At 39.8% G+C, this 15130-nt stretch overlaps 1 protein-coding gene across 1 annotated transcript in view; it reads left to right on the top strand.

The window, feature by feature from the left end:
* The first annotated feature begins 3303 nt into the window (after positions 1-3303).
* CFAP58 (cilia and flagella associated protein 58) overlaps positions 3304-15130 on the top strand; it is a 55295-nt gene continuing 43468 nt past the window's right edge. Inside the window, exons 1-5 of the mRNA XM_010409107.4 lie at positions 3304-3395; positions 4767-5048; positions 10001-10137; positions 11851-12007; positions 14036-14230. Of these exons, the coding sequence (XP_010407409.3) occupies positions 3387-3395; positions 4767-5048; positions 10001-10137; positions 11851-12007; positions 14036-14230 (780 nt within the window). The 5' untranslated portion in view covers positions 3304-3386. The remainder of the gene's footprint in view (positions 3396-4766; positions 5049-10000; positions 10138-11850; positions 12008-14035; positions 14231-15130) is intronic.

Here is a 15130-nt window from a genome sequence, read left to right as displayed (position 1 = left end):
AGTCAAACAGTGATCCCACTTGAAGTGCTCCACCTTGTCCAGAGGTTCTGTCTCTGACATGAGTGCATCATTTATAGCCATGACAGACACAGCACCACTGCAGGATGGCAGATGTGGTTATTTACAGTTCACTGATGAATCTCAAGTACAGGGAATTTTAAGTGGCTGGTCCTGAGCTAAAGTAAATTCTTGGTAAGGTCAGAAACCTGGGTGTCCTCTTGAGTGTCAGTGCAGCTCCTTGTTTATGAAGCTGTTGAGGCATTCGCTTGCTGTTTAATATAATTTGTTGCAGAATTAATTCAACGTGAATGAGTCTTGTCACAGATTTGTGTCCTGGTTGAACTTATTTGCTACAAGTTGTGATGTTTTAAGTTGTGATTTTTTTGTAAAAATATGGGCTTTTGCATGAGGTATCACGGACTCTGAACACTCACCCCACTCTGTCTGCACTATAGTTAGAGGTGCAGCTACCACAAGGCTGAACTTGCAGAATTTGAATGAATTTAGCTCAAATGGAAGTTGTCATGAAGACCAGTCTATACAGTCACCCTTACATGGTCTCAGAGGACACAGGTCACCAGGAGTTTGAAAAACGTAAGAGTAGAATCATAGAATAGTTTGGGTTGGGAGGGGCCTTTAAAGGTCTTCTAGTCCAACCCTGTGCAGTGAACAGGGACATTTTCAACCAGACCAGGAAGCTCATGGGAATGTCTTAATAAATCAGTACAGTTTTTGGACACATTTATGCTGTTACCTTCAAGCACAAACATGTGCCTGAAGCACAAAGGTGACTACCTCCCTTCATGAGTTTCCACTCCTGTTTTGCTTTTAAAGATTTAAGAAACAGTATAATAAAATCAAAGCTATATATTTGAGATGTAAATTTAAGGGTTTTTTTTTTTGTTCATCATATAATACTATTTTTTAAAATTCTGAGCATGTCCCCTTCCTCCAGCAGTATTTTGCTCACAAAATTAAAATCATACCATTTGATATTTCATTACATGTGCAGTTGTTTTATTTTAAAGGTCTAGAAGTTTGGTCCTCTTGAGACTGAAATCCTAGAATCAAGGAATTTATCATAATCATCTTCATGGTAATTTTATTATGTAAGAAACATCAGTACAAAAGAAAATGAGGAAAAAGAGGAGTGCAAAACTTAGAAAAGGAACTTTATTGATTTTTTTCATTAGAAGTTTATACTGAAATGATTGAATGTTTCAGTGTAAAGGGTTTTGTAAATTAAGTCATACATAAAAAGAATACATTATAAAATGCTTATTATTCTCCCGTTCTAATGGTAAAATCAGAGCATTTGAAAGCATCTATTTGAAACTGCCTATTTTGCCACGTTATCAGTAAAATGAACTGCTACAATTCAGGCTTCATTAAACCAGCAAGAGAAAAAGTTTTCCATCATCATTATTTGTTTCAAGTGGTACTCTAAGGTGGTAACCAACATCCATGCTGCTAGGGAGTGTATACATGGTACAGTACACTCCCTGCCCTGAAAAGCTATCAGATGGAACAATTGTGTGCACCTAGATAAGAGAGATAAACCCCACCATTTCAGGGCTTAGCTGGGAGTGAACAGCAGCAGCTGATTCTTGAGCACAACTCTGAAGCGCAGCTGCTGTCCTGCCTTCCCTTTTCCTGCACCATGGATTGTGCCAAACCATCCACTATTAAAAATGCCCTAGGGTATATTACCATGTCCTGCAGCCGTAGGGAGGAGGAGAGAAGATCCAGCAGGCAGGAACTGTGCAGCAAGATTGATCTCTTTAATTATCTTACAAACTCTTCTATAGACTTTTTTCTTCACAGTCTAATTGGACAAAGTATCAGTCACCCCTTGGGGTGATTGGCTAAAATCCTAAAACATCCATTGTCAAAATATTTTTCTACTGTACTATAAACAAGACTTTTCAAGGTTGCAGGTGTTTCATTGCTTACAGAACTCTGCTACTATCTCTGTGAAAGAGAGAAGTCTCTCACGGACTTAGAAAATAGCAAGAAAATCCTTGCTAGCAGCATTTTTGTATCCAAAATCCATGGACAGGCTACTGTGAATAGTTGAGTACAATGACATGGCAGAAGTCAGGATCCAAATGCCATTTGGCATGTAGTGACATGACAAGGGGAAATGGCCTTAAGCTGAAGGACGGTAGGTTTAGATCAGATGTTAGAAAGAAATTCTTTACTGTGAGAGTGGTGAGGCACTGGCACAGGTTGCCCAGACAATCTGTGGATGCCTCATCCCTGGAAATGTTCCATCCCAGGCTGGATGGAGCTCTGAGAACCTGGTCTAGTGGAAGGTGTCCCTGCCCATGGCAGGGGGTTGGAATGAGATGATCTTTAAGGTCCCTTCCAACCCAATGTATTCCGTGGTTCTATGATTTATGCCCTCAAACTGCACAAATCCCTGTTAACTGTCTTCCTGTCTTCCACAGGACTGTGCCTTGAGTGGACTCAGTAAAGAAACACAAGAAGCTACTGGAAAGGGTCCAGCAGAGGCCACGAAGATGGTGATGGGTCTGGAGCATCTCTTGTATGATGAGAGATTGCAGGAGCTGGGCCTGTTCAGTCTGGAGAAGACTGAGAGGAGATCTCATCAAGGCATATAAATGTCTCAAAGGCAGGTGTTGAGAGGATGGTGCGAGGCTCTTTTCAGTGGTGCCCAGTGACAGGATGAGGAGCAATGGCAATAAACTAAACCACAAGACGTTCACTTCAACATGAGGAAGAAATTTTTTCCATAGAGGGTGGCAAAGCACTGGAAGAGGCTGCCCTGGGAGGTCGTGAGTCTGGCCTCTGTGGAGACATTCAAAACCCACCTGGACACATTCTGTGTCACCTGCTCCAGGTGACCCTGCCTCGGCAGGGCGGTTGGACTGGATGATCACCAGAGGTCCGTCCAACCCTAACAATTCTGTGATCGAGCTGGCCCACCCTGCCGGCCGCCCTCAGCTGCTCTGCTCAGGGAGCCTTCTGGGTCACAGGGGAAACAGTCCTCGGTGTCCTTGGTTAAAACCCCCGACGGCCGAACTTCAGCAGCAAGACAGACACACAGTTTTTAGAAGACAAGTCACCCTTCGGCAGCGAGGGGACCACGGCCATGTACGCGCTCGCCGCGAGCCTCCCGAGGCAGCCGCTGGGCTCTGGGCTCACGGCGGCCCCGCCTGCAGCCGCCGCCGTTGCTACGATACCACAGCGGCGTCGGCTGCGAGCAGCGGCCTCGGCACCGCCGCGGGCCCGGGCCCGGGCCGCCCCCTCCCCTGCCCCGGCACCGCCCCTGCCCCCGGCACCGCCACCGCCACCGCCACGGCCCCAGCACCGCCATCGGCACCGGCACTGACACCGACCTGCCGCCCCCACCCCACAGCAGCATGGCTGAGGTAACCTGTAACCTGTCCCTCCCTGCCCTTCCTGTCCCCTGGACAGGCCGAAGGCTGCGCCTCAAGATAAGACCAACAACATCATCTGTGTATCATCTGTAGCCATATACCATGTTTATGTGCCACCTGTGTGAGCAGAGCTCAGTTATGTCCTGCTTTGAAAGTAGGAGCAATTAGGCTACTTGTACGCAAGCAGCAGTGCCTCTTCACTTTTAGGAGCAGCTGCTACGTTTAAGATCGTGGGTGTGGTTCCCGCCCTGCCTCCCCCCTCGTAACTGCTCGTCTTTCAACTCTATTTACAATCAGAAACACGAACAAGATCAAGACTGAAGTACTTGAAGGGAGCCTACAAGAGAGCTGGAGAAGGACTTCACAAGAGTGTGTAGTGGGGACAGGACAGAGGGGAATGGATTCAGACTGAGAGTAGGTTTAGATTGGATATTAGGAGAAAATTCTTTACTGCGAGGGTGATGAGGCACTGACACAGGTTGCCCAGAGAAACTGTGGATGTCCCATCCCTGGAAGTGTTCAAGGCCAGGTTGGATGGAGCTCTGAGCAACCTGGTGTAGTGGAAGGTCCATGGCAGGGAGTTGGACTGAGATGATCTTTACGGCCCCTTCCAGGCCAAACTGTTTTGTGATTCAGTGGTTTGGAGAGGAGGATGAAATGAGAAGAAACCCGTGAATCTCAGAGCAGGTTTGAAGCGGGGACGCACTAAGTTTCGGCTCACAGTTGGGATTGTTCTTTTATGCTGGCCGGAGCACGGGCTGTAGTGTTAAAGGTGCCCTTGAGGTTTCCTGCTGCTTCCCTATCCTAGTGAGACCCTCTCAGAGGTGCATTTGCAAGGATTTGGCATCAGAACTGAGCTAGATCAAAAATGTCTTCTGTGAAAGATTTAACAGTAGCATTTCCCACAGAGGAAAGACTGGCTTGCATTGGCATTACTGGAGCTTTGAGATGTGCTTGTCTGCAAGTCTTTGGCACTATGTGGACAGAAATCATAAACAGAGTTTAGAGGGTAGAGAACTGGGTAGAATTGGGGCTAAGATACTGGGTTTCCTCAGTAGTTGATGCATTATTCAAATGTTTTCACAGTGACGGTATTTTATAGACTTATCTTTAAAGCAGTTGTGGGACTCAATTACAAGAACTCTGGCTGGTAAAGCACAAGTTATTTCCGTAAAATTGGGGGAGATGTGTTTGAAAAATAGCCTACAACATGCATATTATCTGCTAGCAAAAGAACTGTTATTAAAGAATTTTTTTCATGATTTTTTAGTAGCTGTTATACACTCAGTTTATTACTTCTTTGTATTCTTGGGTCATAAGTGAGATGCTGAATTCCTCCTGTTTGTTGATTATTTCACTCAGGAAAAGTCTGACAAACTATATCTAGAAGAAAGTGCATTTGAAGCACTGGAAAAAGACTCCCAAGAATTCATCAGTATACTGAATAGAGATGAAGCTCTGGAAAAATTCCGTGTCGAATATGAGAAGCTCCTTGCTATTATGAAGAAGTCTCGTGAAAATGAAAAGCATCTCATGGAGAAATGCAGGAAGCTGAGTGCTGAGCTTGTAGAGAAGTCATCTAAAGTAGCTGTGCTCACAAAACTCACTAAAGATGACGGGGAAACTATATCATCATTGAAGTCGGTAAAGTTTTGAATAGAGTGAAGTATGAGCCGAAATTGTTAATGAAAAACATGGTAATAAGAGAAGCACCTACAAGAACACTTGATTTTATGTAGAGAATTAGCTGGAGGACGAAGCATAGAGCTGGCATCTCCACTTGTTTGACCTCTGCTTTGCTTTGTTTGCTCAGCCTTGTATTTTTACAGGTTTCAGTCAAATTCTGTGTTTTATTTGCACTAGATCAACTCCATCAGCTTTCAAGTACTCACTAACAGTTTTTGTTTAAGCTTTCTCTCTGTAAAACGGCACATTTTCAGCTTAATGTACATTTTTTTATTCATTAATACTTTTGCAGGGCTGCTTGGATGTTTACTGTTGCCAGAACATAAAAAATCTACTTTTTGTGGAAATAGGGATTGTAGGCCAGGGAAGTGATAACTTATAAAAATAAATGTTTCACGGTGTCTTTGAAAAGGAATCCTATATATAATTTCAGTGTGATTTCACCAATTTACTCTGATGTGTTGCTTAGTATTATTGATTTGAACTCTGTCAAATCAAAGTGCTTGGCTCACTAAAAACAGTTGATGATTTTAGGCTTTCAGTGAATTTTGACTGTCAGAAACCTAAAGCTGCCAAGTGATCATAAGACTGTATTTGGAACTTTTTTCATTCTCATGGTTTAAAAACTTAGCTTTGTGATAGCTAGATAGGCTTTAATTTAGCACTTAGCTGAGAAACCTCCATGCCTTACAATAAAGTGTTTTGTTCCAGTAAAATAAAGTCAGTGTAGCAATCCAGAGTGATTTTTGAGCACTACAAAAATAGAAGTTCTTTGAAATGAAGTTTCTTGTCCTTAGAATTATGAAGAAAATACATTCAGAGTAAATATAAATAGCAGCACTGTCATCCTATGGCTGCGGTTTGCAAACCCGTGGTACTGCCCAAAGCCTCCTCAAGGAGGAGGAAAAGCGTAGAAAATCTTGTTGATTTTCACTGCTGCTAATCGAAACCTGGTAGATGAATGTCAGGAGCCACAATGATCCTTACAATTTCCTTTTTGCTGTTACATGGCAATACTCTGTGTGTGAACAGTAGGAGAGGTGATCCTTCAAGATGTTCCCAAACTGAGGAGACACTGTCTTAGGAATGTCATAAAACTGAAGAGTGGAAATGTTGGGAAAATAAGAGCCTTTCCAATTTCAGCAGCTAATTTGAAGCTCAGGCAGGGTATGACTTAACCATACCGCCTACTATTGAACCCATTAAGTGATTTTCTAGTGAAAAAGCTGCTTGACAATATGATCCTGTTAGAAATGATGTGCAATGCACAACGTGACATTTCATTTCTTGTGGTTGCTGTGAGCCAAGTATACAGCTGATACTTTTTCAGTTTGGTTATGAGAATTAGTCTTTCTCTTAAAAAGGTTCAGGAATTATTTGGATATTGTTTAAAATGTTCATTCTTGTCTGAGGTTTTGCTTGGTAAGCCCTTTATATTCCATATTGTTCTTCTTTCTGAAGGGAAGTTCTATTAGATCTGTAGTATTTCACTACAATTTTGTTAACATTTAAAAAATGTGTTTCTTGTGTGTCCAAGCTAAGTGTTGAAGGAAGTTCAAGTGCTAAAGTAGCCAAGATGATATTCTTCAGTGCTAAATCAAGCAATCTGTCCCACAGTTTAATTATTTATGAACAATAAAAGAATCCTGGTGGGGCTGTTCCTGTAAAAATGATATACTTCCTCCAAATTAAGGCCCTAGGTCTTGGTGACTCGATGGGTCATTAGGGTAAGAAATAAAAGTTGTGGAAGCAAATTTTTCTCCATGTGAAGCCTGTTTGTAATCAGAAGGGTTTGTATGGGGTAGGGGTTAACCACATAGATCAGTGGCTGGCAGGACGTGGGTCAGTGACAATCAGTAGCTGTTACCTGTCAGGTGGCTGTTAAAGGATCTGGTTTGTAGTTTTAATAAACTGGGCATAACAATCTGCTGTTTACAGTCGTATCAAAGGAGCAAAGGGCCAAGCTAATGTGAAGGGAATACAGTTCTGTTTTTCATGGGTTGGGACACTGATCCATGAGTCTGCACTGGAAGAACGCTTGAAGGGGAATTTATAGGAGCTTGTACTGCCCTGCTTGAAATTACCAAATTTTCAATTTCCAGGCGTATCAATCCAATATAATAAGAAAGCGTTTCATTAATTCTCAGTTTCTGAGCAGTGAAACTGATGTGATCTTTTGGGGTATTTAATGAAAGTAAAGTAAAGCAGTCACGCTTCATAAGTTCTGCTTCACAAGTTTCAGAATTGAGTACTTCTCCAAAAATTTTTGAATGATTCTAACAGCAAACATCCAGTGTACTTCCTTTAATTATGCAACAGACTGCCATGGAGTACCTACCTATCTTGTACTGCAATTACCCTGTGTTGCTGACATACTGCAGTCTTTCACACTGAATAACAATGTGAATATTTCTTCTCTGAAGGCTTCCATCATCAAAATTTTGCTGCTTTTTACTTCTGAAAATAAAGGATCTATTGATCCACTCTTAGAGTAGAAGACACAACCAAGAAGCAACTACAATGAAGCCCAGTTTTGGTGATGCTGAAGTCTGTAGCAAATTCTTATTTAGATTTTGCATATTAACGTGGCCATCACCCGTGTCTCCCAACTTTATTGATAAAAATTGGTATTATCAATACAAATTCAATACAATGGTTTTTACATACCAAAGATAAAGTTCAAAAAGCACAGCTTAGGGTAACCTGAAATCAGTGCTTATGTTAATGGCCCCATTGACTTCAGGTGATCAATACTGCAAATACTCATCAGAACAAAACACTCACTGGAGCCACTAAAACCTTTCAGAGACTGTATTGAATTTATTCCCCAGTTCTATTCCCCAAAACTCCAATCGTAATGATTTAATTCACCAATTTTAATCACAGTCTCATCAGCCAGCAGGAAGCTCTGATTTAAGTAATCAGCTTTAATCTTATTTTCAATTTGCATTTTTCCAGAGAAAGGGTGGTTGCCTTACTGGTTGACAAATCTGAAGCATGTTTATTTACAGTTTTATTTTATGCTTTTCTGCTCATCAACGTGATACACTGTGTCTTCATGCCATTACTTCAGCCTAACATGCATTTATTTAAATTTCAGAATTGAGCATTTTTGTGCAAGATATTAATGAATGAAAAACTTATAATTTACTAGATGATACTTAATACTTTATGTATGATCATTGCTGCATTGAATAAAAATTAGTCAAAATGTATGACATAAAAATTTACTTGAATATATAAAACTGTTTAAATATGCTTGATACATGAGTGAAAAAGCACATTTTTCAAGCTAAATTTTGGACTAAGTAATTTATTAAGTAATGAAAATACTGTTTGTAGGTAGTGAGTTTAATTGACTGTAATTTTCAGAATTTCTGAGCAAGGAAAGCCCATTGTTTAACTCTTTATTAGTATGAGGGGAAAAAAAAGGAAGAGCAAAAATTCCTGATCTTTAAGTTCCAGATGGTTTCTCAGATTTGGATATGCTGAGCTAGTTGAATAAATAAGATGGAAATGCATTCCCTTTGCAGTTTGAAGAGGCTACAGATGTTATACTTTGTGTTATCTTTTCAGCAAAATCTGGTAGCCTGTTACTTCTGCTAGTTCTATAGTTTGAATTTTTAATTTAGGCAGTAAACAGCTAAATATTACACATATTTGATTTTTAAAGGTTCAATAAGTATATTAACAATATACCATAACATAGATGTCATAATTTAGAGTTTAATGTTAAATAGGGTTGTTTTTTTTCAGAAACAGAAATGTCAATTACAATAAGGAACTTCTGTAAACAATTTGGTAGAAATTAAATTATTTTATTTTCTTCATTGAGGAGATGGTTTTTAAGGTATTTTTTCCTGCCCCAATTTCATATGATGCAAGCAGGGGTTGAAAGGGATATTACGGCCTGATAGAATGATGCTTCTATTTGGCTTTCCTTGGGGAGATCGTAGAGCTAATGTAGAACTGCACAGCCACACTTGGGGTCCAAATCTGTACAAGTCCATCAAGTCCAGAACTCTTGCTAGGAGCCAGCTGTGAAAAGAGCATCATGCTGTGATTTGAAGCTCAGGAACTTATAGTGTAAAAGTGTAAAAGTAGTATCTTCATTATTTAGAGTCTTCAGGAACTTTTCTTCCAGTCCAGTCACTTGCTGAATTTATGCGTTTTTTTTAGCACAGGATTCCAGAAGTGGTAGGAGCTTCATTTGAACCTAGCAAGGAATAAGCCTTTTGTTTGATTCATAAGGATCTGATTCAAGGGAGAGAGATGCAGAGGAAGTTAAAAAATCAAGTGAACCCTCCTCCCCTATCCTGTTTGTGGGTGTCAAACCCTAGGCTTGTGAGAGGCACACAAATCTGTCATTCGAGTAGCTCCATGTGCTAAAATTTGGCATAAGAATTGTGTCTTGTCTAAATAAGTAGTTAAAGTCAAATTACACTAAGTCCTCAAAGATGAAAATTAACAAAGAGGCAGAAAAGTTGAGTAACATCTTTTTCTCATCCAAATCAAGCTGGGTGTTCATTGTCCTAACAACTGATAAGAATTTTATGGACATGAGCTATTTAAGTAGGTGTCCTTTGTGGACACTGAATTGTCAGTAAAATTTTAGATATTAGTGGTACTCATGTGATCAAAGCTTCAGAGTGAGATTTGAGAATGTTCAGATCTATGTGTTAAAGAAAATGTATTAGAGCTTTTCTGGTGTAAATTGACATAGTCTGAACAACTCAAAATGTTTGCTATACCCTCAGCCAAAAAAAAAGGGAACTGTTGTGAACCTAAGCATGAAAAGGCACAAAAATCTGTTTTCTCAACTAACCAAAATGCAAGGCAATTAATTTCTAATTTGTGGTTATTTTTAAACACAATTTCATTTTTGTAATTGTTTTCCATTTTGTTCCTAGGAGCTTGAAAAGGCCTGGAAAATGGTGGATAAAGCCCATGAAAGGGAACAGAAAACTAAGGAAATGATTAATTCACTGAAAAAGGAAATTTTACGCCTAAATAATTTAATGAAGGAAAGAGCTGGACAGGAATACAAGTAAGTTTTTCTCAGGGAGAGGGAAAGCCCTTCTGATTTTCTATCATTCTATACCTTGTTTAACCATGTAGACACAGTGGAAAACAGATCTTTTCTGCCTTTTCTCATGAATACACATGTATTTGTTTGTGTGTTTATGCAGTGAGCAAGTACAGAATCAGGCTCTGAGCGAGTTCATTCAGTATTGGATTAAGCTGAGAGATCAAATAAAATGAATACTATGCACTTTCTCTGTGTGTGTCATATTGTTTTATCTGACAAACACTTCAGCATACTTTGAGAATAGGATCCTGTCAACATTTTTGCATTTCACAGCAGCAAGGTCAAGTAGATAAATCAAGAAGGCAGGAGGCTTGATTTCTCTTTGGTTCCTAGCTTTGTTATAAGGCATTAACACTGTCTGTGTTCTTGTTTGTATTTTATATTTATGCACTTTCTAGATGATGTTGGTTTTTTTTTTAACCAAACATGCATAGAGGGACCTAGTCTGAGATGGAGCCTCTAAGCCAGTACATTGTGCACATAATAATCATCCTCTGGAGCTGCTCAGAAGCTTTCCAGAATCTACTGTTGGTGGAATCAACCAAGGTCCTCAGAGACTGCGTATGCTGTAACATTAAGTTAAACTCAAAGATGGGATTAAGTGTGTTGATCCTGTGAGCTATGCACTTTCTACTGAAATTGCTGATGGTTAGCTCTCCTGGTTATGGCTTGAAATTTTCACTCTGTTTAAGTTATTTATTTATAATATACATGCAGGATATGTTTGGGGCATGCTCATCCCTGCATGCTCTGTGTATCCAGGCTGCAAAAACAAGAGGTCTTCAGCATGCTCAGACACTTCCCCCTCCAAGGAATGTGGCAGCACATAAACCTCCTGGGTCCATGAGAAATCCACTCCTTTGCCTTTTGTCCCTGAAACGTTCTGGACCTGTTTAACAGGTTTCCTTGGATCTAAAAGCTTTGTCATTCACCTTCTCCCTGGTATAACTCTCCTTAAAGTCTTCTCTCTCTTGCTGATTTTTGCATTTTCCTGCAAGAGCCAGGAGCTGTTACTTTGCCAACACCTCACTCATGTTTCCAGTTATGCCCAGGCTGCTGAGACCAGCCAGCTTACAATTTATTCTCCCTCCAGTTCTGTGGTTAAATACCCTGTCCAGGCCATGAGACTAAGTAACTCCTTTGCAATTTCAGCCTTGAAAACCCTATAATCTTTTAGAACAATAAGGCTGCTTTTTAAGATTGAGCTTGTACCCACAGCTTGGACTTCCTTTCGTATTGTAAATCTGTCAAAACAGAGAGTCAGTTTTATTTTTACATTATGTGACTGTAAGACATAACCTAGTTAGGTGTCCAGTCAGGTGAGGTGCAGAGAGACTGGTTACAACCTTGTAACATTTTTGGGCCCTGACTAATTTTGCAGGGGGCATAGAAGAAGGAATTTTGTTCCCTGTTACCTTTCTGGGAAATGGAGGATTTATTCAGACCCATGAGGATGTGATACAACAAGAAAGAGTTTTGACTTGGTTTGTGGTGATTCTGATCACAGTAGATAGAGCATATAATTCAGTTGACCATCAGTCTTAATACAGAGGAGTTTAAAATGAAAAAAAAAATTTAAACTCCTCTTTCTCACAAAAGTCTTGCTCTGGGATAGGAGGTAGAACAGCAATGGCCTGTGACACTGCTTGACTATTATTTCCTTGCTTCCAGCGTTGAGGATTTGCTAAGATTTCAAGAAGAGGTAACAGAGGAGCGAGACCAACTGTTGTCAGAAGTTGTGACGTTACGTCAAAGTCTCGCTGAAATCACAGAGCAGCAGCAGGAAACAGAGAGGGCAAAAAATGAGGCAGAAGAATCCATTTTGCAGGTCTGTACTGATCACCAGATGGTGATTTTTGGCTTTTTCCTTTCTCCACACTTGCAATTGATCTCCAGTGACTAGTAGACTACTACCTGTTCTTTCACAACTCAAACATTTTCAGGAGTGCTGTGAAAGGATTCTGCTGTGAATGACTTTCATATTTTTCTGTAGTTCTAGGCTATGTACTTTGCAAAGTGTATTGTCACGTACCAGCTGCTTCCATAACTTCCCAATACCCCAATGAGGCCAAGGTTGCTTTTTGTGAATCATAATCATCTTTCATACTGAAGAGATGGGATGTCTTCTGTATTGTAAATCCTTACGCCTCGAAAGAGACACTTAGAACATAGACCTGGAATGGAGATTCTTGGTCCCTTGCTGTTGGCAGTGGTTGCCATATGATGAAATACCATCATTCTTAAGAACGTATCAAAATCTGACTTTAAAAATAATGAAGTTATTTTCTCTCCTTTATGGGAAGCTTTTTCAGATCCTCACTTTTTTTATAGTTAGGGACCTCCTACTTTCTTCTTCACACTGATTCTGGATTACTGTTTCTCAGCTTAAATTTTTCACCACAAAAATGTCTGTAGAGAGCAGTCATACTCCATCTCAGCTTTACATTAAGTTAGGCTTTCTATTTTTCTGAACATCTGAGTAGACAGTTGTTCTTTGTGATCAATACGTATGGCTTCCTTTAAAAGTATAGAGCAGCTAGAGATAGAGAAGGCTGAGCATTAGTGGAATAGCCACTGAATGGAAAGTAGAAAAGGATGGAAGATGGGATACAGAACTCTCATCTGATACATCAAATATATGTGTAATAATGAGCAATGAAACAATTTAAAGCAGAATATAAATAGGGCCTGCAGCCAGACATCAGGAGAAGGGAAGAGTAGAAAATCATGCTTAAACAAGAACAGAGAAATGTTAGAAGGAGCATTTGGCTTTCAGTTTTTTAGTAATTACAAATAGGAAAGTAATGATCAGTCTAGGTTTCATGCACAGAAATTGTTTCTATTTCTAAAGTAGATGACTGGGAGTGTACTAGAAGAGAAAATCTTTGTTTTTCTGACAGCATTGTGGGCATGGGAGAAAAGACTTGTCAACAAAACTTGTTGACTATTGGCAGCCTTAATCTTCTGATACTCACTTCATCAACCCTTAAATTTACAAAATTGTTACAGCATTTGTAATCACCTCCCATTCTCCCGGTATGAAATTATTCTCCCCTTCAGACTGCTTAAATGACAATGTCTCTTTGAAGATCCTGTTGAAGACCCTGTCAGTTCTGGCAACTTCTCATCAGTGGGCTCAGAGGGGGAGGAATCCTTAAGCAAAGAACATCTTTCAGTTGCTGGTCCCTGGCTGAGCTGAATATTTCCATATGGATCAGCCCCCTGTGTCTCCTCTCTGCTGATTCTGCTCCATCAAATTTTTGTGGAGGGAGAGAGCAGAGTCACAAGAAAGTCTACTAAATATGAGAAAATTTTCCCCTTTCAGAGTTCCCATATAGGAGCTTTGATAGCAGAAAGATTGAGACCAGTTGTGGAAATGAACACTGGTCTGACATCTCTCTCTTTCCTTTAATATCAGTGTAATAAGTGTTTCTGCTAGTCAGAGAGAAAAATAAAATAAAAATCCTTGCAATACAACATCAAGCCCCAATTAATTTTAATGCTGCATTCGGAAAGTACCACTTTGCAAGTAACTTAAAACAGTAAAGACATTTGTGCCACTGCATCTCCAGAGGAATGCTTTTATGTTTGAACTGTATCAGACCCTTCTGTGTGGGTGAACTGACTGGTGCTTAAGAAATTTTTGTCATCAATAAATGGGGTCCCTCATGCAGAACTTTTTGTTCAACCGTTAGAAAACATAATTACTTCTGAGAAGATCTGGCATGTAGTGGTGGTTACAGTAATATAGAAGCTCTTGTTTTTAAAATCAAGCATAGTCAGAGCGGTGAGAGGACTTGTTTTCCTGAGTAAAGGGCAGCAGAATTTAAAACTGTTTTCTTTTCTATTATTATAGCTTCAGCAAGACATCCAGCTGCGTCAAAACGAGGAATTACGAGAGGTACGGAAGAAGGAAAAAATGGAGACTGAGCTGAAAAATCTTCTAGCTGAAATGGATAACAAGCAAGCTGAGATCCAGAAGTTACAGCAACAAATAGAGAACAACAAAGAGGAACAACTGAAAATGGAAAATAATCTTAGAGAACAGCAGGTAGGGTACATGGCACACTGTATTCATCAGGACTAAGATTAGAGTAAAATGTGTAATTAAGAAGAAAATGGATTTTCCTGAGGGGAGAGGGAGGGAGATTATTTTAAGTTATTAAATTTTAATAAACATTTATTTTTATAGAAATATTAATTTACTAATAAATAGGTATGTAAAGCTTGCTGACAGATTTCAAATAGATTTCTCACGGACATCAGTAGTGGATTGCAATGATACTGTTCATCTTGAAAAATCACAGCAAGTGAGACATAGTCTGTGAAGAGCATGGATGATCTATAGGAGCAGGAGACTGCCAGGTTGGACTTCTGACTATATTGTCAGTTTTGCTATTCATTGTGTCTAGTGGCATTGGTAAAATTATTTTACCTCCATCCCTTTCTTTCTTCTTTTTCACATTAGTTTTTATCTGCCTCTCAAGCCTGTGAAAGGGCAAGGAACTGTCTTCATAAACCTTTTTGATTGATTTTCCTCATTCTGTTTCTAAAAACTTTATCTGGAGGTGTCCTAACATAGTGTTCTGCAAGTGTGTGAATTTTCAGGTTTTCAGTCCATTTCCCCTGACTTCGAGAAACTCTCACAGAAGCAATTTCAGTAAATGGCAGGGGAGATCTCATCACTGTAAACCAATCCTAGCTCAAGGGAAACTTCCTTGTGAGTTGCGTGTATCTTGTAAATTTATGACTTTTATGGCTTTTTCTTTCCTTTTGGTCCCTGAAATTGTGAAGGCAGAGGTCTGTGCCAATTTTTAGTCAACACGAAATCTTAATAAAATACTTAACATAAAGAGATACAGAGAAGACTTGATTATTTCTGTGAATATCACTGATTTGATGCAGCTTTTGAGGGCAGCTCCATCATCTGCCAGGGCAATCACATTGTATA

The sequence above is a fragment of the Corvus cornix genome, chromosome 6 (assembly GCF_000738735.6).
Source record: "Corvus cornix cornix isolate S_Up_H32 chromosome 6, ASM73873v5, whole genome shotgun sequence".
Taxonomy (NCBI): Eukaryota; Metazoa; Chordata; class Aves; order Passeriformes; family Corvidae; genus Corvus; species Corvus cornix.
The sequence above is the reverse complement of the archived record's forward strand: the minus strand, read 5'-3'. Positions and strand labels throughout refer to the sequence as shown.